We start from the raw sequence: 22,656 nt of genomic DNA on the forward strand, positions 1-22,656 counted from the left end.
TTTAACAGTTTGGATCATTATCAAAAGCTCGCCGGCATCCATAGCCCCAGAATGGTTCAGATAAAATAAATACAGCTATGTTATGAGAGGACCATCGTCGAGGGTCACGTGGGATTAATTCACCCTGCTCCATTGTAGCAATAAGGAGGGATTACGGCGTCGCCGGGTACTAGGGCCAATATCTGGGAATAGCCTCGTTAGGGTACGGAAGACTCGAAAAGGTTGCTCAGACTGTGATGTACCACTTTATATTAATTGAGATTGCTGGTACCTCTGGCATGGTCAGAAACAGTGGAGAATATTCGTAGACTACAACTGTTAAAACGATTGGCTACCTTAGATACGTTTATAGCCTCTGGTTGGCTTTACCCTGCCCTTGGCGAAAATAGGGTTTATTAGCACTTGGTGGGACATAAGCTACGAACTTCACTATTTGGCAATATCCGTAACATTTAATCTCGTCCAGGGTAATAAAAGTGTACATAGTATATTGTTTTATGTCTTATTACAACATTGCTGCTATACATTCGATTACACATACGCACACATAATTTATTTTGCCTAGCGGCGGCGAAGCTGGAAGCGCACCTGCTATGTGCGAAAAGGATGTCCCGTTTAATCGGGTTCCCTAAACACGTGGACACGTTTTTGACAAAGCGAAGGGGCGCTAGCGGGGTAGCAAGGCCGAATGCTTTAGGCGGGACACCGATAGATCAGATGGCATACACGTGCCCACACCTCTCGACTTGGGTTCCAGAGACCTCCACCCGCGCCAGCGGGAACTTACGTTTATTTGAAATTTTAATAAGAAAGCCTTATCAAATGTGGTGATATGTCACGGGATGTTATGGAGAAAGTGCGGTAAAATTGCCGCGGGTTCGCTGATAAATCGCCCTACTTTCGGGGTGGATTGGACCAATGGGAAGGCTAGAACTGGCCCGGGATGTCCTATATAAGCGCACATACGTTACACACAACGAAGATAAGCATTATCACATATTCCAATCCCTACTATCTAACAAGCCTACTTAATTATATCCATAGTAGGGGGGTGTACGTCTATTAGGATCACTGATAGAATCTAGGGTCTTACGGAAAACCCGGTCTTTAAGTTATTTTCTCATTCAATCTAACTACTTTTTTAATTATCAACTTTGTGGGTAACTACTCAAGTTAAACTTGTATGAAAAAGGTCTTAATCTTATAGCCTTTAGCTGAGAATCATAGTAAGTTCTAACTAGGCTTGTATGTGTAAGCCTGGTTATAAACCAAGGCTATTCCCATTACTACGCGCAATCACTTTTACTGCATTATCGTACATCTTACACAATCAGTTATAAGGTTACCAGACAGTATCAGCTATGAAACTACAATTACTTCTTACCTTTATAGCAACTGTCGTCGCAGCTGTTATCCAACCTGACTTCAAACATAACAATACTGCCGTTGGCTATACTCGCCACCTGAGTGTAGTCGATACTCCCCACGGGTCGTCACAGCTGCATCAACTCTTAGCACGCGACCCTCACCATGCGTACGAAATTGCTGAGGAGGCTGCTGGTCCTCTGAAAAATGGCAAATACTTGCATTTTATGCTTTGCTGGCCGCCGAAAATACCAGGCACCTCTGGGTTCGGTGGGCATGGCTGCAGGCATTATGGACTTGTTGTCGGCCTTGTCAATACATCAGAGAAAACATATGATGCTGTCTTCGTACACGCAGAACTTAAACCCAGTCCTTGGAAACAATCAAAACATGTATTTACCGGACTTCGTAATGGTCAGAGGTAAGTTGCAAGTTAAAATGCTATTGGTATAATGGTCTGTTAATTCCTCCCATAGCTTACGGCGTCCCGGGTATAAAGACAATGTTGACATGACTCAACTTCTTACTATTGGTCTGCTAGCATCTATACTAGTTTTCTCAACTACACTACTAACTACTTCATAGGTCAACCCTTTATTGATTGGATGAACAGCCACAAAACAATTGCTGTTGATGAGAGAACAAGCTGCTATAAGTACTATCAGTATGTTCTAGACCACATGTAAATAGTATACAGCGTCAACCAATGAGTCGCTCCATTCTACGTTCAAGAAATTCTCAAACCGCGTGGCGTCAGTTATAGTGTCAAATCCAACACTACCAGTTTATGTAACATGGCTTTTCTTACAGGCTACGAATTGTTCTTGGGGCAGCGGTATGGGGATGCGTAGTAAAAATTCCAATCTCCAGCTAATCGTAGGAAACAAACGATTAATTACCGAAACTCATGTTTGTCGTTCCCCCGCTCGTGTGTTGCCCCGCTACCACATATGTTCCCGTGATAGCCCCGTTGAAGACAGGGGCCAGGCCGCTGGCCGGTGTGGTCAATGCGCCTGTGCCGTTGCGATCGCATGCTGACTTGTCCGTTGGTATGTATCGCGCCAGAAGAGCCTTCATCACAGATGCTGCAGTTGCAGCTGCATATAACTGCCACGCCTTGTTCTTGTGGCTATCCGCGCAGTCACAGACGCCCTTGACGACAATGCATGCCACCTCATCCCACACGCCGGCTCCCTCCATCTCGAATGCGATAATGCCATGCTCCCGGGCGATCCTGTCGCGTTCTTCACCGGACTTCATCACCATGTCGCCTGATCCAACGCAGCCGACATGAATCTCAAACTGGCCTTCGCCGTTCGTACCGTTGCTGTCCGCTTCTTGGACCTCTTCGAGACGCTCTCGGGGTACTAGCTGCGTTGTGTCGCAGCGGAGTTGGTCGCACGATGCAGCCCGAGCCGCCTCACATGCGTGCTCGATACATCCGCAGTTGGCCTGGTCTCGATGCTTGTGCTGGTAATCCGCCTTGAAAAGTTTGTCTTCGAACGCACCAGGACAGTTGTATCTTGCCCTCCATCGTCTCTTTGCAGCATTCTCTTGAATCTGACTGAGGAACTGTGAAGCACCGCGCTGAAGGCGTTCACGCCCAAGGTGTGTCTGAAACGTCGCCAGCAGAGAACGAATGTCTTTGTTGGATCGCCCGAGATTATCGTTCACAGTATCTCTCCGGATGAATCTGCCCGTGTACTGCCGGCCATAATCGTACTGGATGACCGTCTTGCTGATGATAACTGTCACGAGTTAGAGCACACACCACAGCGAGATCGAACTCGTCGCGGCGGCTAGGACGGGTGGCCATGGTGATGATTTGCGGTGGTCTAGCGAAACTGGCGGGGTGGAAGATTGTGATGCTGCAGGTTGGCACGATCAGGCTGGAGTGAACACATGTTGGCTGTGCCTGCAGGCCAAGTCAGCCTGATTTCCTGATCATTTTGCGGCCGGTATCCATCTCATAACGAACAACACAGGACCACCCGGCATTGTCACCATATCTTCGACTTGTCTTCGACAACACTGAACGTCGCCGTTATGGACGAACACATTTCATTCGGATCGACGACTGGGCATATCGCATTCCCCGGCGCCCGCGTGGAAACCGGCGGGACACTAAACGTGACGGTTTCTGACGGTCGTAAGCATAGTACTACCCAGCCGCTAGAAGAAAAACTCACCCCGTCTAGGCTCGCCAGCGCCGGTAACACGACCTCTCTTTATCGTCCCCTTCGAGCGCAAAAACGATATTGTCGACCGTCACGATGTCTTTACTGAGCTCAATACTCTACTTCCGGCTGTTGCCGAGTACTAAAGCGCCGCTCTCTGGGGACTTGGCGGCTCTGGGTAGGCTGCCGCACCTCAGTAAAAACACAAAATGCTGATAATCATAGGAAAACACAGATAGCACCCGAGTTTGCCTATCGGCGCTTCCGCGAAACCAAATGCTCCGTTTACTGGATTCACGCAGACGACGAAGCCACATTCGTGCACGACTATGAAGCGCTTGCAAGAAGAGCTGGTCTTGCAGACACGCTTCAAGGCAAGGATTTACTCAGGGCTGTACGCGAGTGGATAGAAGAACAGCCCTGTTGGCTTCTAGTCGTCGATAATGCTGACAACCTCGACCTGTTTGGCGTAGGTGATGCTACGGCATCTGTACAACGCACGCAAAAGCTGAAAGTGGAGACCTGTTTGGACGACTACATACCCCGAGCTCCCTTTGGCACCGTGCTTTGGACGAGCCGCGACAAAAAGATCGTGGGAAGTCTCGTTGGAGCCCGTCGGGGAGTACCAGTTGGCCGCATGACTATCGATGAAGCCACAGCGCTCTTCGAAGTTTCACGAAATGAAAACGCCAGCGACGACGAAAGAGCAGCTGTATCTGAGCTTTTGATACAACTGGACCGACTCGCTCTTGCTGTATCGCAAGCCGCTGCATATATCCGCAGAGCATCAACGCCAGTGGCGGAGTATCGATCGAGACTCAAGGAAGGGAAGAAGAGGTGGAAAATCCTGAAGAAATCCGAACACGACCGATACCGAAGACGCGAAGCCCCAAACAGCATCCTCGAAACATGGACCATCTCGATGGACCACTTAAAGCAGGAAAATCTCCTGGCTTATAAGCTCCTACTCACCCTTGTCTATGTCCACAACCAAAATATCCCGGAAGCATTGGTTAGAGCGGTAGCAAAAGCTGGTAATGACGCAAGGGAAAAGAGCATGAATAGTTCGAATTCAGTCACGGGAAGCGAGAGTGGATCGGATGACGATAGCGATGCTCTCACTAATGCAGTGGTTCGCCTGAGGGAGTTTTCGTTCCTGACTATGCGGAAGCATCAGTCAGTTGGGCCGACATACGAGATGCACAAGCTCGTTCAGGATGCAGCTCGGTATAGCATGAGCCAGGAATTACGAAAACAGGAGGCCGCGCATTTCTCCAAGACAGCACTGATTCTTCTGTCGGACCTCTTCCCACTGCATAGTTGGAAAGGATGGGAGCAGACCGAATTGTGGTTACCGTATGCGTTGCAGAGCAGTGAGTGGGCTGAAGCTTGTAACGCGGGTGCCGACAATAAAATTGCAAGCCTCCTCAGTCGAGTCTCGGTCTACCTCTTCGAACGTGGCCGATTGAACGAGAACGAGTCGGTACAGAAGAGGGTATACTCACTGCAACTGAGTATCCTTGGCAAGAAGCACTCAGCTACTATTAGCAGCCTGGCTTCGCTCGCATCAACACATCATGCCCAGGGTAGGTACAACGAGGCGGAGAAGACACAGAAAGAAGTGTTGCAACTGAGTCGGAAGATTTTCGGTGAAAATCACCCTACTACCCTGAGGATTTTTGCTCAGCTCACAGTAAGACACTATGGTCATAAGAGGACTGCTAGAACAAAAAAGTTCGAGGAAGCGGTACTGCAGTTGAGCCGGGAGAGGTTTGGCAACAGGAATACCGACACTATGGGCAGAATGGGGGAACTCGCGTCAACATATTTCGCCCAGGGAAGGTACGACCAGGCTGAGAAGCTCCAGTTGAAAGTACTATACTTGCATCAGAAAGTTCTCGGTAGGACACATCCCAATGCGGTTAGCTGTATGGCTTCTCTTGCATCAACATACGACAACCTGGGGTAATTAAGGTGATTTATATCCTAAGCAACACTAAGCACAGGTGACGCAAGCCTGAGCAAGAGCGGCGATGCTGACTAACCTAGCTGGGACGCTGCGGCCTTAGGTTTGGTGCACGACTACCTAGGTAGGTAGGTCATGTAGGTACCTATCTAGGTAGGTAATAAGTGCATGCACGGCGTATGGCTGGGGAATGATACCCCCTGGCGCCAAATAGGTTGCACGCCCCGTATTTTCCCATTTGACGACACATGTCCCGAACGACCGACTCTACGCGGTACCTCTTGGTGAGGCGCCACTTCGGGGACCTTTCCCAGGGTGAATGGGTCAATTCCCGTCACCAAATGCCAGAGCGGTCTGATCAGCGGAGCGCGCACCTACCTACCTACCTAACCTGTGGTAATGTAATTGGCTTCAACCGCTCTTAGCCAAAGCTCCCTCACGCAATCTGTCCCTTCAACCGGCTTCCCTTTTCTTCTCTCGACACCTGTTCGACAATCTCACTCACAAAGACCACGAAACACCACTTTTGCTTTCTTGCTGCCCGAAATATAAAAAGGCATCCTGTCACCCGAACAGACAAAACCTTGACCTTCCACAGCGTCACATCGGACCGGACCACCACTTTGCCACTACATCCCACCAAACACCCAATACAGACTCACACACATTCACAATGGTACGTTAATGTCTCCACAAGGAGTCAATCATCCTACAATGTCCTCTTCGCTGCTTTATCTTCAATTGATCCTCCCACTGCGCAGAAATGATCTTGTCCCATTGCTAACATCCCAACCTGCAGGCGCAAACACCCCAACAGAGACGCGCAAACGCAAAGTTCGCCAAGGACAACGAGTCCCGCATGGGCAAATCCGAGGATCAGATCAAGAAGCGCACCAAGGAGGCGCCCAAGTCGCCTATTTCTCCTGTATGGCTCGGTGAGCAGCTCCCTCTCTTTACCAAAACTTATACACCTGGTCCCGCGGTTCATTTCGCCTCCCTTTGCCCGTTGTGCCAACCCCTCGAGATATATCAGTTGTAACCCTCAGCGACCGCCGCTAACACTCTTTTGTGTGCAGGTCTCCTCGCCTTCGTCATCTTTGGCGGTATCGTCTTTGAGGCCTGCTCTCGCATGTTTGGCTTCTGAATTGATTCGGCCCTCATTCGCACTCAGTCATAAAAGATCATCCAGGGGAAGAACAAGGGGTTAGGAAATGAGAGCGGGATCTGTCTGACGAGGGCTTTTGATCCCCGCTCAGTAAGCCACCAGAGTTCCTGCTCGTTTTGGCGTAGGAAGGACCTCGGAGTCGGAAGGAGCTTGCAGACAAACAAGACACAGCTTACCTGGCCTCGGGGGTGAGGAAGAGGTTCTTTCAGGCATTTGAATTTCAGCAACCGGCACCCAAGATCTTGGCCCCCCGGCACTGGGGTCGGGGATGAGTCTGTACAAAACAGTGCTCCTTATGCCTCTTGTTATTTCGGGGGAAGCAAGAAAATACGCTCCCCCATTTGTCAGCGCATTCTATTTCGTCTTCTTTCTCCATCCACATGTAGCTTGACTAACGGTCAACGGCTCAGAAGCATTCCAAATCTTTTTTTTTCCCTTCTTATTCTACAAAGCAATGCTTTTCGGTTCCTTTCATCTGGTCTGTGACTCCACCCATTTTGCCCTTGCAAACGCCAGGGCTGCAGTAATTAAAAACACCGTGGGAAAGTTACAACAAGGAGCTCCAGTGCGTCTTCTTCAACACCGGCTTCGGCGTCGCCTTCTTTACCTTGGAAGCAGCAGCAGCGGCAGTGGCATCCTATGCGCCGAGGCCGCGACGCTGGCCACCGCCCTCGTACTTCATCTGCACGCCGGCCTGGAACTGCTGCTCGAGCTCCCGCGTGATCTTGCCAATGTCACGCTTGCCTTTGGAGCCGGGGGCCGGGGCACTCGCCGCGGCTGCGCCTTTCTTGCCGCCGCCGAGGAGTCGCATGAACTTCTGCTGACGGTCTGCGCCGCCCTTGAGTTGCTCGACGTCCCATGTTTCGGCCGCGGCCGCAGCGTTGACGGAAGAGGTCTTGTCCGTCTCCTCCTTCTTCTGCTTCTTCGTCTTCTTCTTGTCCTTGGCCTTTTTACTGGGTGTCTCGTCGGCGACCGCAGCCCCGCCATCAGAGTCATCGTCGTCGTCGTCCTCCTCCCTCGAGCGCTTGCGCTTCTTGTCCGACTTTTTGACGGGCTCCTGCGCCTCCTCCTCGACCTGTTCCGGGGCCTTCGCCCTCTTGCTCTTCTTCTTATCCTTCTTCTCCTTTGTCGCAGGCGTTTCCTCGGTCTGGGCAGCCTCTTCGACAGCAGCAGGCTCCTCGGCCTTGAATCCCTTCTTGTCCTTCTTCTCCTTCTTGGCGGGCGTCGCCTCCTCGACCTTCTCCTCGAGTTTCTTGCTCTTCTTGGACTTCTTGGGCTTCTCTTCCTCGTCGATCTCCATCTGCTGCTCGTGGCTCAGCGCTCTGGCCTCGCTCTCGGCGCGGAGTTGCGCGCTGGGATTCGGTGATTCGGATCCCATATTGACGTCTCCATCCTCGACAGGCACGCCGCCCTCTTCCGCCTCCGCCTCGGATTCCGAGTCGGAGTCGGGCGACGAAGACGCTAACGACGAGTCGGAGGAATCCGAGTCGGAGTCGCTCTCGTCGTCATAGATCTTGATTTCCTCATTCTTGCTCTCGAGCTCCTTTTCCTCGGCGGCGATCTTCTGCAAGCCACACCAGTTAGCAATTGCCTTCTGACTTGCCTTCATGCTCGAATAAACTCACCTCCCTCCGCTGGGCTATTGCCGCATGCTTCGCGCGCGTGCGCGCCGCATCTGCCAGGAGCTTCTTAGCCTGCTCCTCGAGCTTGTCGGCGCGCTTCAGCATGCGGTTGAACAGCTTGTCTTCCTTCCTTCTTTCGCGCTCCGGATTCTTTTTCTGTTTCCGGTCCGACCATTTGCCCGCGCGGGTTGCGTTGGCCTTGCGCTCGCGCTTAGCCTGGGCTTTCTCCTGTTTCTTCGCCTTCTTCTCAGCCTTGCGTCTCTCTATCGATATATAGGTCAGTCAGCAAAACGGGCTAGTTGGGTGCCGGTGCGCAAAAGCGCATGGGTTTGGGCTCGACTCTTACCCCTGGCTTCAAGCCGGCGCTTCTGCACCGCGGGATCGACGGGCTGCTTCTTGGTCTGGTCTCCGTCTGGCGCCATGATGAACGAACTGACCTGGTCGTGCAAGCGTCCTTGGGTCCTTGAGCAATTGTGGTGGAGACAAAGTGTGGCAGGATATTCAGCAGCTGGCTAGTTTCCCGCCTCCGATTCTGCCAGACCGCGAATGTCGCAAATGTGCGGTGGAACTGACAAACCGACAAAAAATTCCGGTAAGAGCCCATTTCTGCCGAGCGGTCAGGTCATCCCATCACTTCTCCACCCCTGCTGTGTGGGGTAGGTGATCTGTGCTACGGTCCAGTGTCCGGCAGTACGTACCGAGGTCCCTTGAAGCTCTGACCTTTCCTTATCCGGCAAGATACGGCAGGGCTGAACTGCCGCCCCTCTTTTCTCTCTTCTAATTATCCTTCCATCAGACTCTCGCCTACCATCTCCAAAGTTGGCGTAACTAAAACCCCAGGCTTTTCTATTCCATCCAGTCTGCATTCCTCGCCAAGTCTTCTTCTCCATCCTAGGTAGTTGCGGCCGTCGTGACGTCGCCATGGTTCCACCGGTCTCCGTTGTGACCTTCCCACGACATAAGCAGAGCACTTGGTCCAAGAATGAACCGAAATGGCTACCGTCTTACCCTCCCGCAGCTCTAACCCGACGCCTCCTAGGGCGGTTAGTCTAACACGCCGCCAGCCAAGGCAACCTGGTGCGGGTCACGTTGTCTGATACAAACGCGCACTATCCCCTATTCGCACGCGCGACTTACATGACTGTGTTTGGAACGCCTCCGTGCACACGGAGTTCATGCAGGGACAGAGGGCGTCACATAGCTTCAAGTTGGGATCTCTCTCTTACATCGCCCGTCGAGCTCGGATAACGGGTTTGCCAGATCAGGGTAAACGCGTGTGCTACGCTGCTAGGCTTCCTTTGTGTACAGTACTCGGTTCAGGGGTTGACTTGATGCCTCAAGTCAACCTCCAAAAAAGAGCGTGAAGGTGTACAGCCATCTGGGACGAAACATCATGGGGATCTTGGTCTCGACTCCCGGTTAGGTAGCGGGGTCCCAGCTAAGAATGATCCTCTCTGGTCGCTGGACCTCACGCGTTCCTACCAACCAAATCGCCGAATGGCAAGTTTAGCTATAGGAGGGGGGGTCACGTAGAACAGCAAGACTTCTTGGGGTTCAGGGGTTTCCGGTGGCCTCAATGTGAGGCCAGGGAGCAAACATCCATGCATAGTCAAGAGACGTTGGAAGAAAGAGTCAGAGTGTTCTTTTTTTACATCTAATATGGCTGGTTATCTGTAATCTTCGCCATCGTGCTGTCGTAAACTGTTTGTGTCGGTATCCTCCCTTCGTTAAATTCCATAAGCCAAACCTGCCGCATGCTTTTCCCAGATACAGGTACGAAAATACAAATGGGATGAGGGGGGGGTACATGAATGAAAAGGAGAGAGGAACGTCGGGGGGTCCAGCGCCGTAAATTAGGTGACAAAATGTCTTGAATGCCGTCCCTGTTTTGTACAAGCCAGCCAAGCCCAAGCCTTTCGACCAAGGGCCCCGCGAGCAGGAAGTTTCAATGCGTTTTGAACACACCGGGATTCGTTTTAAGCTCATGGGGGTTTGCGTGGGCCAGGCGCGTCAGCTCAGTCTGCTGGCGGCCCTACGGTCCAGCCTGCCCCTGGCTCATGTCGTCACTCTGATCATAGTCGAAGAAAAACGGCGACTCGCCGCCGTAGTAGTAGTCCTCTCCCCCGCTACTCCCGTAGCTCGCGGGCTGGTTATAGCCTCCCGTGTAGCTGGAGGCGTAGCCGGCTGCGTAGTGCGGCTCTTCACGGACATAGTCGTCGCGGCGGCTGCCGCGTCGGCTCTCGTGCTCGTGGCCTCGGGCGATGACGTGGTTGAAGTTGATGCTCCCCCATGGTAGGCCGGACTCCTCTTCCGCCCCTGCCGCCGCTGCCGTCGTCGCCGCGGAGGGCGAGGCGATAGCGTAGGCGTTGTGAGCGTTGGCCTCGTTGTGGGCGTCGCGAACGGCCTTCTCTTTGCTGTCTTGTGTCTTCTTCCCTGGCCAGCCGGTCAGCAAGACCTCGCAAGTGTGTTTTTGGGGTCTGGTTTGGCAACATACTGAACTTTCTCTGGGCCAGGCGGTTTTGTATGCGCCGGCGCTCCTCAGGGTCGGTAATGTCAGCCCAGTTGTCGTTCGTGGACTTGGAATTGGACTTGGACTTGGGTTTTGGCGAGTGCTGTTTCTTTGAGCTGGGTTCTGACGGTTTCGAGGCCTTAGAGGACATTGCCAACCACGCCAGGGGATTCAGTCACGAAGCTCGTGTACTCTAAGAGGAATGTGGGAGTAGTTGGCCGTTCCTGCCAGAAGAGCAGTTGACGATACAGTAGTCGTCTGACTCCCGAAAGGCGGAGCTTTAGGTATTAAACCACAGGAATCGCAGGCGCGAAGTTGAAGGAGCCTGGACTGTTAGCAGGGCACTCGGAAAAGTAGAGCCGTGATGCACTTACAGTTCAATAACAGCCAGGTACCGATATCACTGTGGATTGCGATGGGAAATATATCCCAGCCTAATTGCCTTGGGCTAATACGACGTTGATATGGACAGCAGTCGTAAGATGTATAAAAGGAGGGCCAACTAATATGGCAGTCGTGCAGACAAGGAAGGGAACTGTTATGGTTCGTCTATACTGACATTATTCAGTCTTCATGGAGCTAGGGAAAAGCCTCAGTTTATATCGAAAGCCGTAATATTCAGGCTGCTACTAGTAAACCGTGCCTCGAGGACTAGCACTTACATGCCGGACCCGATCATAGACAGCCTCGCGTAATGGGCAGGGCAGACTCGAAGCGACCCAGGTACGGTCAGTTGCCCTTTTTTCCGCATGGTGACGCAAAAGTATGCAGCTGCCACGACGGAATATGCAAGAAAAGGATATCGAGTGACCCAGGATGGGACAAGGGATCTCCTCAGGTATGGACCATGAGTTCACCAGAACTGTAATCCGCCAAAGGATTGGCGACTAGGGCAAGGGTAGTCGTGGAGTCCACGACGCCGGGTCAAGCAGGGGGTGTGAATGTGTGTGGTAACCAAGGGGGGTGGGGGGTGCCGCGAGAGGTGAGTGCGTTTGGGTGAGCATCAGAAATGGAGGAACTGGCCACAGGAAATGAAAGAAGCTCAAACTTGACAGAATAAGGGTGCTCAAGACACGGCAGTGGGGCACCGGATCGGTGAGAGACGGGCAAGTGTGGACTATGCCCGGCAGCGGTTGGGACGCGGGGCGCGGCCACTTGGCTATTTTGGCCGGGACAGGACAGGGGCTCATGTGGCAGCCTTCCTCATCCGGAAAGAATACGAAATACGATGGACCAGTAAGACCAGAGGTGCCTGACGTCCAAGAGAGGTCGTAACGACCCGCAATGACCTTCCGCGCGTCAGCGTCCGGGGAGTGCGATGCGGGATTATGCCATCCATCTGATAACGACTGGCCGCGCCAGAAGGCATGACCAAAAAGCAGACTCGATGAGGTCCGTAAGCTCCACGAGGAAACGCCCACGATAGGTTAGGAATTGGGAAAGTGGTTGGTGAGTGGTCTTGTTGAGCGGCTAGAGCTCCCAGTGAGGCCAGGTTGCGAGGAGCTTTCGTCCTCAGGCCTACGTATTGTCGGAGGATTTCGTGAAGTAGGTACGTAACGACCTGCGTAGATGGACGCTATCCATGTACTGGATGTGGACATACACTGACAAGGGGTATCCGGATGGTCACCACCGAACCCACCCTGACGAGGTAGCTCCCAGAAAGATGAAGAACAATCAGAGACACTTCCGCCAACCCAACCAGGCCCTTGCGACAAGCTAGGACGAAAGCTTGAAGGGCAGAGAAGGAGGGGGGTAGAGTTGAGACCTTTTTGGCCTCCAGCCCTAGATCGATTAGGGAAGCGACCAATGACTGAACAGTAACGTTGTACTTGACGTGGGTGAGCTGGCGAATGGGTTGTCTTATCTGCCTACTGACTTACAACGTACGGGCAGTATCGATTGTGATTGATTAAAAATGAAAACCAGCCAGAAAACCAAACCCTCTCGACCTTGGGCCCGGTAACTGACGCACCCATTCATGCTGCATCGAGGCGTCTCCCGTGCATACCTAGGTCCGTCCAACCCTATTCGCCCAGGACGGGCAGCAGCAGTAGAAGCAGCCAGGTACACAGACGCCGCACCTAGCTAAGGCCCAAATACATGGCGATGCTGGCACGCTCGATGACAATTCTCGAAGAGACGCAGCCGACAAAGCCATGGGGGAAAGGGTGTCGTGGAGGAGGCATATGATCGATGGATGAGTCGTAACCCCATGCTGCACGGGAGAGTGGCCGCCCCTTCGTGTGCGGTGGGGCTTGACGCCATGTCGGTCAAGGGACGGAAAAGGTACGTGGAAGATTACGAAACGGCATGGCGTGTGTCTTTTGCGTCTGACGGAAGCTACCCAGCATACCGGCCTCAGTGACTCACTCACCTCACGGCAACCGGCTCCGGGTTTCGATACTAACCTCTCTTCGACTTATTGAATCGGATAAAGCATGTAACGGGTACGCAGCAGCCCAAGTCCATTCCACCATCGGAAATGACATCCAGTGACCAGAGAGAAGGAAGGGGCGAAACTTGCGGGATACTCCGAATCGACGGGATTAAGCTTATTGATAGACCTCAGAAATTTCCCTATTCGCAAACCCGTCTCGCTCCGGAACGCCAACCGAAGAGAACCGCACGAAAAACAGCCGGTTGGGTTGGGGTTCCGGCATAGAACCGTGCCTTGCTTTTGGGTACCTCGTGACAGGCAGAGTTTGAAAACAGCTCTACTAGAATTGATCAATCGAATTTCGTTGCCGGGTTTTTACGTTCTGGACGTCAGGTGCTGCTTCATGCCAAAATGCCGGGGCGTTGCACAGCGCCCAGTTCACAGGCGTCGGGTGTTCTTGGACAAACCAAATGTCGCTTGAATCAAACAGCGCAGTATCGAAAATTGGCGCTCATCTACCCTTGCATAAGTTCGCGGGCGGTAACCTGTAATGTTGGATCGTTAAACCGGCCTCGTTTGTTGCCTAATGTCATTTATCGTGCAGCTACATCTGTGGCGTTTGCCTATGAGGCTTTGGCCGGGATCACTTCCGTAAAAGCGGCACTGGCGTTGTCTGCATAGCGTGTCACGCCCCCCCTCTTGCTTTCACTTTGAGAAGTGCCATCAGCTACGCGTGACAATCATTTACCAAACGCCAGAGGATTTCTGTTTAGAATTCGAAGACTAATTGTTACTCTACATGGCGTAATGCAACGAGGATGAGTGGCTCAGGCTGCTTGTCGAAGAAGGGTTCGATAGGGGTACCTACACTATTTGGCGCGGATACCGTACCCGCTGCATGCCTGTAGTCATTCCGCACACCTGTACCACGCTTGATGTACGACGAGTCTACAGACAAGCTGCTGTACGACGATGATTAGTAAAGCTGGTGCAATTACCCATGCTGATAGCACAGCATTGGTGGTTCTTCTGTTGAAGTGTGGCAATTGGACATATGGGTCAAAGTGGAACAAATAGTGCCATCATTACACTAGTTAAATGGATTTCCCCACCCAAAAGTGGCGATCTGGATGACAAATACATTGGTTAAAATGGCCACGAATCCAAGGCCACAACCACAGCGAATTCGCCATAGTCATCTAACACATACACCATCAATATACGCCTAATTAACCAGGGATTCTTGTTGTAATCAACCGCCGTATCCACGCACTTCAACATCTTCGAGCAAAGTGTGCACACTTCCGGCGTCCGTCCTCGACAGCTCCCATATTGCTGTGTGTTGGCCAAGCGATGATAAAAGATTGGAGGATGAGAGAGACTGTGCATCTGGAAGACGCTGATCCAAAACACTAGCAGTAGTAGCTTGATCCCAGGCTTGCGGGTTTATCAGTGGAAGCTTTAACGGCCAAGGGAGCTTCTCATTGGCTAACGCGTTGTCGGTGTGAAGAAGATCGCCGGACGGTTGACAGTTGAAACCTTAACATCAGACGGCTCCTTTCTATTGAACCTTCACTCTCGTCTGTGGTTCCTCTGCGCAGTCACGCCAGACAGCTGTAGGGCCAAATTCTTACGAAACATATATTGGTCGAGAGAGCAAGCGTTTCCGTTATGCTCTATATCTGTCGCACATACCATACTTCCGTCGTGCTGGCTCAGGTCCGCGATTCGGATTTAGAAATAACAACCACACGCTTGCCCTCGATAGTACTCTCTTCCTGGTGCTATTCAGACTACATGAAGATCGTTTATACATGTAAGGGGAGGTTGGATATGCTGTACGCTTGCAGCCTCGCACGGTTCATCTCGCTCGTAACGGTTACGAGGGCCGTTGGCTGACCAGATTCTGCCTTGCCAAGGCAGAATGGTGCCTCGACTCTGGCGAAACAAGGAATTGACATCTGTTCTCTGATCTGCCAAGTATGGCGCGGCTTCCGACCGGGCTGCATAGTCCAATCTGGTGGTTGAATATATCCAGACACCCAACTTTGACAGGTGTGCGACGGCATGATGATGACACGGACCAGACTATAGATGGCATGCCCGTGTGCCTAACATCGAAAGATTGCTGCTTGAGCCTAACCGTCAGGGCAGTATGTGCCCGCTCATATGGGCCTCTCAATCAATCGCCTTGTAGAAGCGGTCCCAAATGGTGTCTTTCGTAGCTCACATCATCGCCACTCACAATTCCTCGCGAGTAAACACTGACTGAAGTCCAAGGTGACGCTGGGCCACCGATTCATTTGTTGTGCGTTGCTTGGAGCCTTTTGATCCAAGCTACTTATACATTCCCCGCACTCACTACAGGCACACATACCTTGCTTGCAGTCGTTGGCTTTATTCCTCTGGCTTGCGATTTCTCAAGTATGCTGCCATGGGAGGGCCCCGGACATGCTCCAGAAGACGCTGAGCACAAAACTTGGAACCACAGCCAAGAGTAAGCAACTCGAACAGGTATTACTCTGACCCCTCCCTTCCTCCTGTCTAAGGGAAAAAAAAAGGGGGGGGGGGGGGGGCTGTCAGGTTGCGCTGGATAAGATTCACTGCATAAACTTGCCCAGTTGGCCTCGGGCCTCCTACGCGTCGCCCTGTCTATTATATACTGCGATGGGGCTGACTCTCGTAAAACAATTAGCAACAATGGCGCCTACCATCTTGTTCATCTGGGTTACAGCCAAGATCGAGTGCCGTGAGAGTCACACCAGCTCGATAGCGGCATCTCCATGGGTGCTTTGCACTTTCCGTTGTCCCGGATGGTCAACAAACGAGGCCGGGCAAGTACCCTATGCACAACAACCAATGCAGCACAGTTGCTTGGACGCCAATATTGGACCTACCTTGTGTTCTAAGCAGCGCAATGCGAAAAGGCAGAGACGCCGAGATCAATCAGACAGCTAGCGGCCATTGTCAAGTTCGTAAGGGGATACCTGATTCGGAGCACCAGTCACACGATGGCTTGTGCCAATAACAAAATGTCGACGTCGAAGAGATCAATATCTTCCGCGGATTTAGACCCAAGCAATCGATCATCGTTGTCCATTTTTCAACCTCGTATCGTACAAGATCTATGAATATAGTACAGTTGGTGGTGTCAAGTGGTGTGAGGCTGGAAAATGGCGTGGTCGCGAGAAAAGAACACCCCACTGCGTTTATCGTAGACCCTGAGCCTCCCTCTCGGCCCTGCGCGCGGCAATACGCTTCTTGAAGCGAACCTCTGCTTTTCTGCGCTCACCTCCATCCACCTTGTGACCCTGCTTGTGCTCCCACATGCCCTCAGCCACGACCACACGCGCGCCCTCGCCGGCCTTCAGGGGCAAGGCGTGGGGACCGGTAATCGTGTGAAGGCCGCGTACCGTGTAACCCGACGGCCTCGTCAGCTTGTCGGCGGGGACGTCCTTTACGTCCGTACCGGCCGGGACGTTGACGACCAGCTTCTTATCCGTCACGGGGTCACGGATGATCTTGAGGTAGGCCTCCCCATTCTCGACGTGCTTGAAGTCACCACCGACGCCAAATGCGCCCCTTCTGTATCTGTCGAGCCAAGTGAGAAGGTAGCGTCGGGTCCGTGGTGGTTCGAGGCCGAGCTCTCTAAGTTGTGTCGACGAGAGGGTGAAGAGAGCCTCCCACGAGGGGAACTTGTCGACGTGCTGGCTCAGGCCGCGGCCGAGGACCTTGAGCAGAGTCGGAACATCGGGAACTAGTGGTATCGGCGACGGGACCGCGGGAGCCTCTCGTGTCTTATGGAGCCATCTGGCCTGGCAAGTTGGCGCGGCGGGAGCCTTGCGAAGGAAGGGGCTCAGAAACTGCTGGATCCGTGGTGCTCTCATCGTGACCTAGGGGCAAGGGTCAGTTCCAATCGGCGGAGTCAGAGATGCTTTAGATGCCAATCGCATACTGAATGGACATGCGAGCTTCTCGAGCCAGGTGTTTGGCTGTTTTCGAGCTTGCACGTGGGATGTCGTCGAATTCAATGGGCCTCGCGATGTTGCTCAACTGGCCGTCCTCCCAAATTTTGTTCCGACAGACGCTAAGGATCGGGATAAACTTGCCTTAGGTAATCTGTTCGACATGGACCGATGGGTGGGGTCCGAGCTTCCCAACCTTCACCGCCTTCTCAAAACACTATGGCGTGTCACCCATGCTCATGGTTCGCCAGTGGTTATTCTGCCAGGGGCGCCTCCGCTAAACTAGCAGCGCCCCGCCATCTGTCGCGTCAACAATTAGGCAACCCTGCAGGTAAATGCGCCGTGACTTTTGCCTATGATTGCCTGCCTGCTTAATGCTTATCGATTAAGCTAAGCTACCGCGGGGAACTTCCGTCCTTCCTTCTTTCCTTCCTTCCTTCCTCCCAATCATTTGCGCATATCATGATGCCCCTGCTTCCGGCCGCGTTAGTCGCAGAGAAAATCATTTTTCCATCCTCCAGAGTCGTCCAACCGACCACTGTTGAACATAGCAATAAATGTTCTCAGTATCTGTACCGTCTTGAAGTCTGTTCAAGCAGTTGAAACAGTGCGCCTTAGAGTGGTCCACCATGGGTCGCTCAAAGAGCAGGGCGCAACGCAGCAAGGCGATTCCAGAAACCACCACAATTGGTTTTCACAGTTTGTTCATCGGGAGATGAGAAGTGCACATATTCTGACCTATTTCAGAACCTTGGCCCATTGGGTTTATTGACCAGCTGCACACCCTTCTAACCGACAGTGAAGACCAATCTCAGGGCAAAGGTATTGCTGAGCCACCGTCTAAGCGGGTCAAGCGATATGATGGCGATGCTGAGGCACTCCTGCTAGCCAAGGAGGAACTGGAACTTGTGCGGAAGTGCCCAGAGGGAGCATTGGTTGACGGCCCCCAACGGGTTTGCCGTCGCAACATCGGATCCTACCTGCGTTTCTGGCTGAGCCAGTCTAAAGAAGTAAGAATTACCGCCCGACCTCGGACTGATGCCCTCCCCATCAACGCTACAGTCGCAATCCAGCCTAATATCATGACCAAACGTCTGGCGGCATGCCTGGATGTTTTTGCATGTCACTGGACCAAGGCCCTCGGAGAAGGGAAACTTTGGGTTTCCCTTGACGCCACTGCAAGTACCCAGGGTGGATTTTATAAGGTGTCATTCTGCTTCAACCTATACTGGAACGAAACCAAGACTCCTTACAGCCGGCTGCGATCGTCAGTAGAGCGCAAACTGAGCCAGCGGGTTCTCGACGTATTCTTACCTGATGTAGCTTCCTCGTCCACCACCAACAGAGGACGAGAAAGTTGGTCTCTGCTGGACTTTTACGAGGCAGCTCATGTTCCTGCCGCGGATGACAAGACAGCTCTATCGATCGAGGTGCCAGAATTGACTGCCTCTCTTTATCCATACCAAAAGAAGACGGTACAATGGCTTCTCAAGCGGGAGGGTGTTTGTTGGAATGGATCTAACACTGGCTCTCTCCCTTCTATCGAGGACTCGCCACCTCCGCGTGAAGTCGACGGCGCCCACAGCTTCCGCAAAATCCGGGATGAACTAGGAACCGGAAGGTCCTTCTACGTCAGCAATCTGTATCACGTCGTCACTACCGACCTTGGGCCTTTTCAACACGCGGAACAGTCTGTCAGAGGTGGCATTCTAGCCGAAGAGATGGGTCTCGGCAAGACGCTTGAAATCATTGGTCTCATTGCCCTTCATTGTCGACCGCCCACCGATGATGTCGTGCATACAAAAGAAGGCGAGGAGCTCCTCACAACTGGTGCCACCCTAATCGTCACTCCAGATTCGTTGAAACAGCAATGGATCGAAGAACTTGAACGTCATGCGCCTCATCTACAGGTCAAATACTACCCTGGACGCAAAAACGTCAATTTCGACACTGAGGAGGAGCTTCGAGCAGATTTGGCCTTCCATGACGTTGTTATCACGACTTACCCGGTCCTATCAGCAGAGGTTCACTTCGCGGTGAAGGCACCTGAAAGATCTCGACGCCAAGAGAGGAAGTACGAACGTGCGGGGTCACCCCTTACAAAGATATCATGGTGGCGCGTCTGCCTTGACGAGGCACAGATGATTGAGAGCGGAGTCACTGGAGCAGCCGCCGTTGCCAGGCTTCTTCCTCGTATCAATGCTTGGGGCGTCACTGGAACGCCGGTGAAGAACGACGTCAAAGACTTGTATGGCCTGCTCGACTTTTTGCGCTACGAACCCTACGCTTCGTCACCTCAAGTTTGGAGATCCTTGACAGAGTCCCAAAAGCCCCTGTTCCGCTCTCTATTCGGAAGTATCGCTCTGCGTCATACCAAGCAGCTGGTCAGGCACGAGATTGTGGTGCCGCCGCAGAAGCGATTCGTGATAACTCTGCCGTTCACTGCCGTGGAGGAGCAGTACTACAGTGAGATGTTCAAAAACATGGCCCGACGTTGCGGCGTGGACATTCTCGGCGCTCCTCTGCAGGCAGATTGGGTGCCGGAGGATTACGAAAATGAGATGCGGACTTGGCTCAACCGACTGAGACAAGCGGCCCTACATCCTGAAATCGTCCAGAGACGAGGGACCGGTCGCAAAGTTGGGCCTATGCGCACTGTTGGAGAAGTCTTGGACGCAATGATCGAGCAAAGCGACAACGATATCAGAACCGATCACAGGGCGTACTTGCAGGCTAGGCTCACGCATGGGCAAATGCTCGAGAATGGACCTAGGGTGAAAGAGGCCCTCGAAATATGGGAAAGAGTGAAGAAAGATGCTGCAGTCCTCGTCGTGGAGTGCCGACAAGAGCTGAAGGCGATTCTGGACGAGGTAGTCACCATGCGCAGGAGCACTACCTCCAGTCATACGCAGGAAGCTGGAGGTGACGCTTCTGCTTCGAACGACATTGACGAAGATGGAGGGGATGACGGGGCAAACAACGCTCGCGTCGGTGAGGCTCGGGCGAAGTTGCGCCATGCTTTGGAGGTCCTGCACAAAGCCACCTTTTTCTGTGCCAATGCTTTCTTCCAGATCAAATCTAATACCGACATGACTGAACCCGATTCAGACCAGTTCAAGAAGCTACAGCAGTTAGAAGATTCTGAATACGGGAAGGCCCAAGAGATTCGACGAGAAATTCTCTCGGAGAGCCACGCCAGGGCAATGTCACTGATTAACAGACTGGAACGGCAAGCCCAGAGCCAGTCGTTTGTTGAGATACCAGAACTTGTCTTTGAAGAGATGAGAGGCCTAGAAAGCGGACCAACGCTTGAAATGCTTGAAGAGCTCTACGCCATTCTGAATGAACAGGCAAACCGTATTGATGAGTGGAGAGAAGCTGTTATCAAGCTGCTCTGCCAGCCACTTATTGACGAAGAAGCGGAAGCAGAGATCACTGGCGAGGAATTCACGGATTCGACCAGGATCCAGGAGGAACTCATTGTCTATGTGCAAATCTTGCGTGCCGCCATCGCCGATCGCCAGGAAGCCATCTCAGGCCTTGGTAATGCGCTCGTCAAACACGAGATGAGAGTCTCGCTTGCTGCCGCTGAGGATGGTGACGGCCCAGCCCCAGAGAAACTCCTTGCTCTTTATCGTCTTAGGGACGAGGTGAAGCCCTTGCCGGACAAGCATGGCTCCCTTCGCCGCGTCATTGCCGATCTTCGAGCCATCGCTTCGCGACTGCCAAAAGACGGCACTGGCGGTCGAGCAGACACCGAGCGTGAGATTGTGTACCGGCAGATCAGAGCCACTCAAGCATACATAACCTCTCAGACAAAGACTGCAACGGCGCTTGAACGCGAAGTTGACCGATTTACGAATGCCATGAACGCCAGGGTCGAGTATTATCGGCAGCTGCAAGCTGTTTCCGATAGCGTCGCTCCTTACGAGGGCCCGAATGACGATAAGGCCATAGCGGCCTGTGTAGTGAATGAGGAGAGACACCATAATAAGCTTGACTCGGCTAGGGCGAAGCATCGCTACTGTGAGTGTAGCACAGCCTGGCTTATGCGGATATCTGTGACTGATCGTTACTTTAGTGCTCAATCTCAAAAGCGAAGGCGGCCAGTCCAACGAGCCTCGATGGTGCATCATTTGTCAGGCATACTTCACGACAGGTATACTAACGATTTGTGGCCACGAGTTCTGCAGAGATTGCCTGAAGCAATGGTATCGAGCACACCATAACTGTCCCATGTGCAAAAGGACGCTCCGGCTTACTGAGCTGCATGATATTACTCTGAAACCCAGAGAGCTGAAAATGCACGAAGACACAGCAACTGGCCCATTGCCTGAAGTGAAGAAAAACCAAGCCGCCAAGGCGAGTGGTATCTACTCCCACTTCAGCTCCGAAAAGCTTGCTCAGATCAACGACGTTGAACTGGGCTCCTTGTCCTTCGGAACAAAGGTTGACACACTCGTACGGCATGTTCTCTGGTTGAGGGAATCGGACCCCGGTGCCAAGTCTATTGTTTTCACCCAGTGCGTGTAGCCGGACCTACCCATCCTCATGGCCTCTACTGACATTGCTGCAGGTACAAGAGCTTTCTTGAAATTCTAGGCGCAGCATTTGATCGCTACAAGATTGGGTTTTCCACTATTGACCGGCCCAAGGGGATCACGAGATTCAAAGAGGATCCCGGTGTTGAGTGCTTCATGCTCCATGGGCGGGCCAATTCAAGTGGTCTCAATCTTGTCAATGCCAGCCACGTCTTTCTGTGCGAGCCGCTGCTGAATACGGCGCTCGAGCTGCAAGCGATTGCTCGAGTCGACCGAATTGGCCAGAAGAACGAGACCACCGTATGGCTTTATCTTATTGAGGGTTCGGTAGAAGAGTCCATCTACAACTTGTCAGTGAAGCGACGCATGGAACACATGGGCCAAAGTTCCAAAGGAAAGTCGAAAGTGTCCACCCCGGAGGTTCAGGAGCCCACTCTGGAGGCTGCCAACACCCTCGAGCTGGAGCAGGCTTCTCTGAACCGCCTAATGAGCAGAGACAAGAACGCAGGCGAAGCGGTCGCGGCGGAGGACCTATGGGAATGCCTGTTTGGACAGGTGTCGCGACGAATCACTTCAGGTGTCACGGATTCAATCACTCGAGATGAGGATGAACTATGAGGCCACTTTTGAGCATGATCATAAGAGGGCGGAAAACATTCAGTCGAGTCTTCTTGAAAACCATGCGCTGGCGCAAGATATGGGGTGTTTGGAAGGATCGATTTTTGGAACGCAAAGGCATCGGCAACATTTACGTATAGGTTCCGTGTGTTCGGGCATAGACATGATAAATCACGATTTTAGCGAGCACAACAGGCCAGAGGTTAAACGACTGGTTTCTTGAAGATTACTAGGTCGTCAGCCTCTGGTAAATACACATCAAGAAAGAGATCAATTTTTGATTATTCGCCGTATTATTGCTGGAACACAGGACGAGTCAAGTCCAGCAAGGTGTAGGGGCTTGCTCTA

General features: G+C 52.5%; 9 protein-coding genes across 9 annotated transcripts; 5 read left to right on the forward strand and 4 right to left on the reverse strand.

Moving 5' to 3' along the window:
* Positions 1-999: 999 nt before the first annotated feature.
* On the forward strand, positions 1,000-2,162 carry LY79DRAFT_125918 (uncharacterized protein). Its single transcript, XM_060550805.1, has 3 exons — positions 1,000-1,786; positions 1,842-1,897; positions 1,951-2,162. The coding sequence occupies exons 1-3, from the start codon at positions 1,362-1,364 to the stop codon at positions 2,049-2,051; spliced, it is 582 nt and encodes a 193-aa protein (XP_060415921.1). The 5' UTR covers positions 1,000-1,361; the 3' UTR covers positions 2,052-2,162.
* Positions 2,162-3,515, reverse strand: LY79DRAFT_682699 (uncharacterized protein). The gene is made up of 2 exons (XM_060564591.1): positions 3,137-3,515; positions 2,162-3,099 (listed from the first exon to the last, which is right to left on the reverse strand). The coding sequence occupies exons 1-2, from the start codon at positions 3,179-3,181 to the stop codon at positions 2,257-2,259; spliced, it is 888 nt and encodes a 295-aa protein (XP_060415922.1). The 5' UTR covers positions 3,182-3,515; the 3' UTR covers positions 2,162-2,256.
* Positions 3,516-3,638: 123 nt separating this feature from the next.
* On the forward strand, positions 3,639-5,511 carry LY79DRAFT_578398 (uncharacterized protein; the record flags this gene model as incomplete). The annotated part of the gene is made up of 2 exons (XM_060559949.1): positions 3,639-3,720; positions 3,782-5,511. 2 exons carry the CDS (start codon positions 3,639-3,641, stop codon positions 5,509-5,511), a joined length of 1,812 nt encoding a protein of 603 aa, XP_060415923.1.
* Positions 5,512-6,057: 546 nt separating this feature from the next.
* On the forward strand, positions 6,058-6,805 carry LY79DRAFT_125997 (uncharacterized protein). Its single transcript, XM_060550806.1, has 3 exons — positions 6,058-6,184; positions 6,308-6,433; positions 6,585-6,805. Exons 1-3 carry the CDS (start codon positions 6,182-6,184, stop codon positions 6,714-6,716), a joined length of 261 nt encoding a protein of 86 aa, XP_060415924.1. The 5' UTR covers positions 6,058-6,181; the 3' UTR covers positions 6,717-6,805.
* A 377-nt stretch (positions 6,806-7,182) lies between these two features.
* Positions 7,183-8,814, reverse strand: LY79DRAFT_126118 (small acidic protein family-domain-containing protein). The gene is made up of 4 exons (XM_060550807.1): positions 8,642-8,814; positions 8,299-8,558; positions 7,911-8,237; positions 7,183-7,634 (listed from the first exon to the last, which is right to left on the reverse strand). Exons 1-4 carry the CDS (start codon positions 8,715-8,717, stop codon positions 7,311-7,313), a joined length of 987 nt encoding a protein of 328 aa, XP_060415925.1. The 5' UTR covers positions 8,718-8,814; the 3' UTR covers positions 7,183-7,310.
* A 1,513-nt stretch (positions 8,815-10,327) lies between these two features.
* LY79DRAFT_668416 (uncharacterized protein) lies at positions 10,328-10,955 on the reverse strand (the record flags this gene model as incomplete). Its single annotated transcript, XM_060563525.1, has 2 exons — positions 10,328-10,728; positions 10,790-10,955. 2 exons carry the CDS (start codon positions 10,953-10,955, stop codon positions 10,328-10,330), a joined length of 567 nt encoding a protein of 188 aa, XP_060415926.1.
* A 4,864-nt stretch (positions 10,956-15,819) lies between these two features.
* On the forward strand, positions 15,820-16,244 carry LY79DRAFT_548515 (uncharacterized protein). The gene has a single exon (XM_060557407.1). It carries the CDS (start codon positions 15,852-15,854, stop codon positions 16,140-16,142), a length of 291 nt encoding a protein of 96 aa, XP_060415927.1. The 5' UTR covers positions 15,820-15,851; the 3' UTR covers positions 16,143-16,244.
* A 1-nt stretch (position 16,245) lies between these two features.
* On the reverse strand, positions 16,246-17,319 carry LY79DRAFT_548516 (IGR protein domain-containing protein). The gene has a single exon (XM_060557408.1). The coding sequence runs from the start codon at positions 17,069-17,071 to the stop codon at positions 16,394-16,396; it is 678 nt and encodes a 225-aa protein (XP_060415928.1). The 5' UTR covers positions 17,072-17,319; the 3' UTR covers positions 16,246-16,393.
* An 80-nt stretch (positions 17,320-17,399) lies between these two features.
* Positions 17,400-22,599, forward strand: LY79DRAFT_548519 (SNF2 family domain-containing protein). Its single transcript, XM_060557409.1, has 4 exons — positions 17,400-17,848; positions 17,897-21,175; positions 21,231-21,672; positions 21,726-22,599. Exons 1-4 carry the CDS (start codon positions 17,779-17,781, stop codon positions 22,306-22,308), a joined length of 4,374 nt encoding a protein of 1,457 aa, XP_060415929.1. The 5' UTR covers positions 17,400-17,778; the 3' UTR covers positions 22,309-22,599.
* The last annotated feature ends 57 nt before the right edge of the window (positions 22,600-22,656 follow it).

This window comes from Colletotrichum navitas, assembly GCF_030913465.1.
Source record: "Colletotrichum navitas strain CBS 125086 chromosome Unknown LY79scaffold_18, whole genome shotgun sequence".
In the NCBI taxonomy this organism is placed as follows: Eukaryota; Fungi; Ascomycota; class Sordariomycetes; order Glomerellales; family Glomerellaceae; genus Colletotrichum; species Colletotrichum navitas.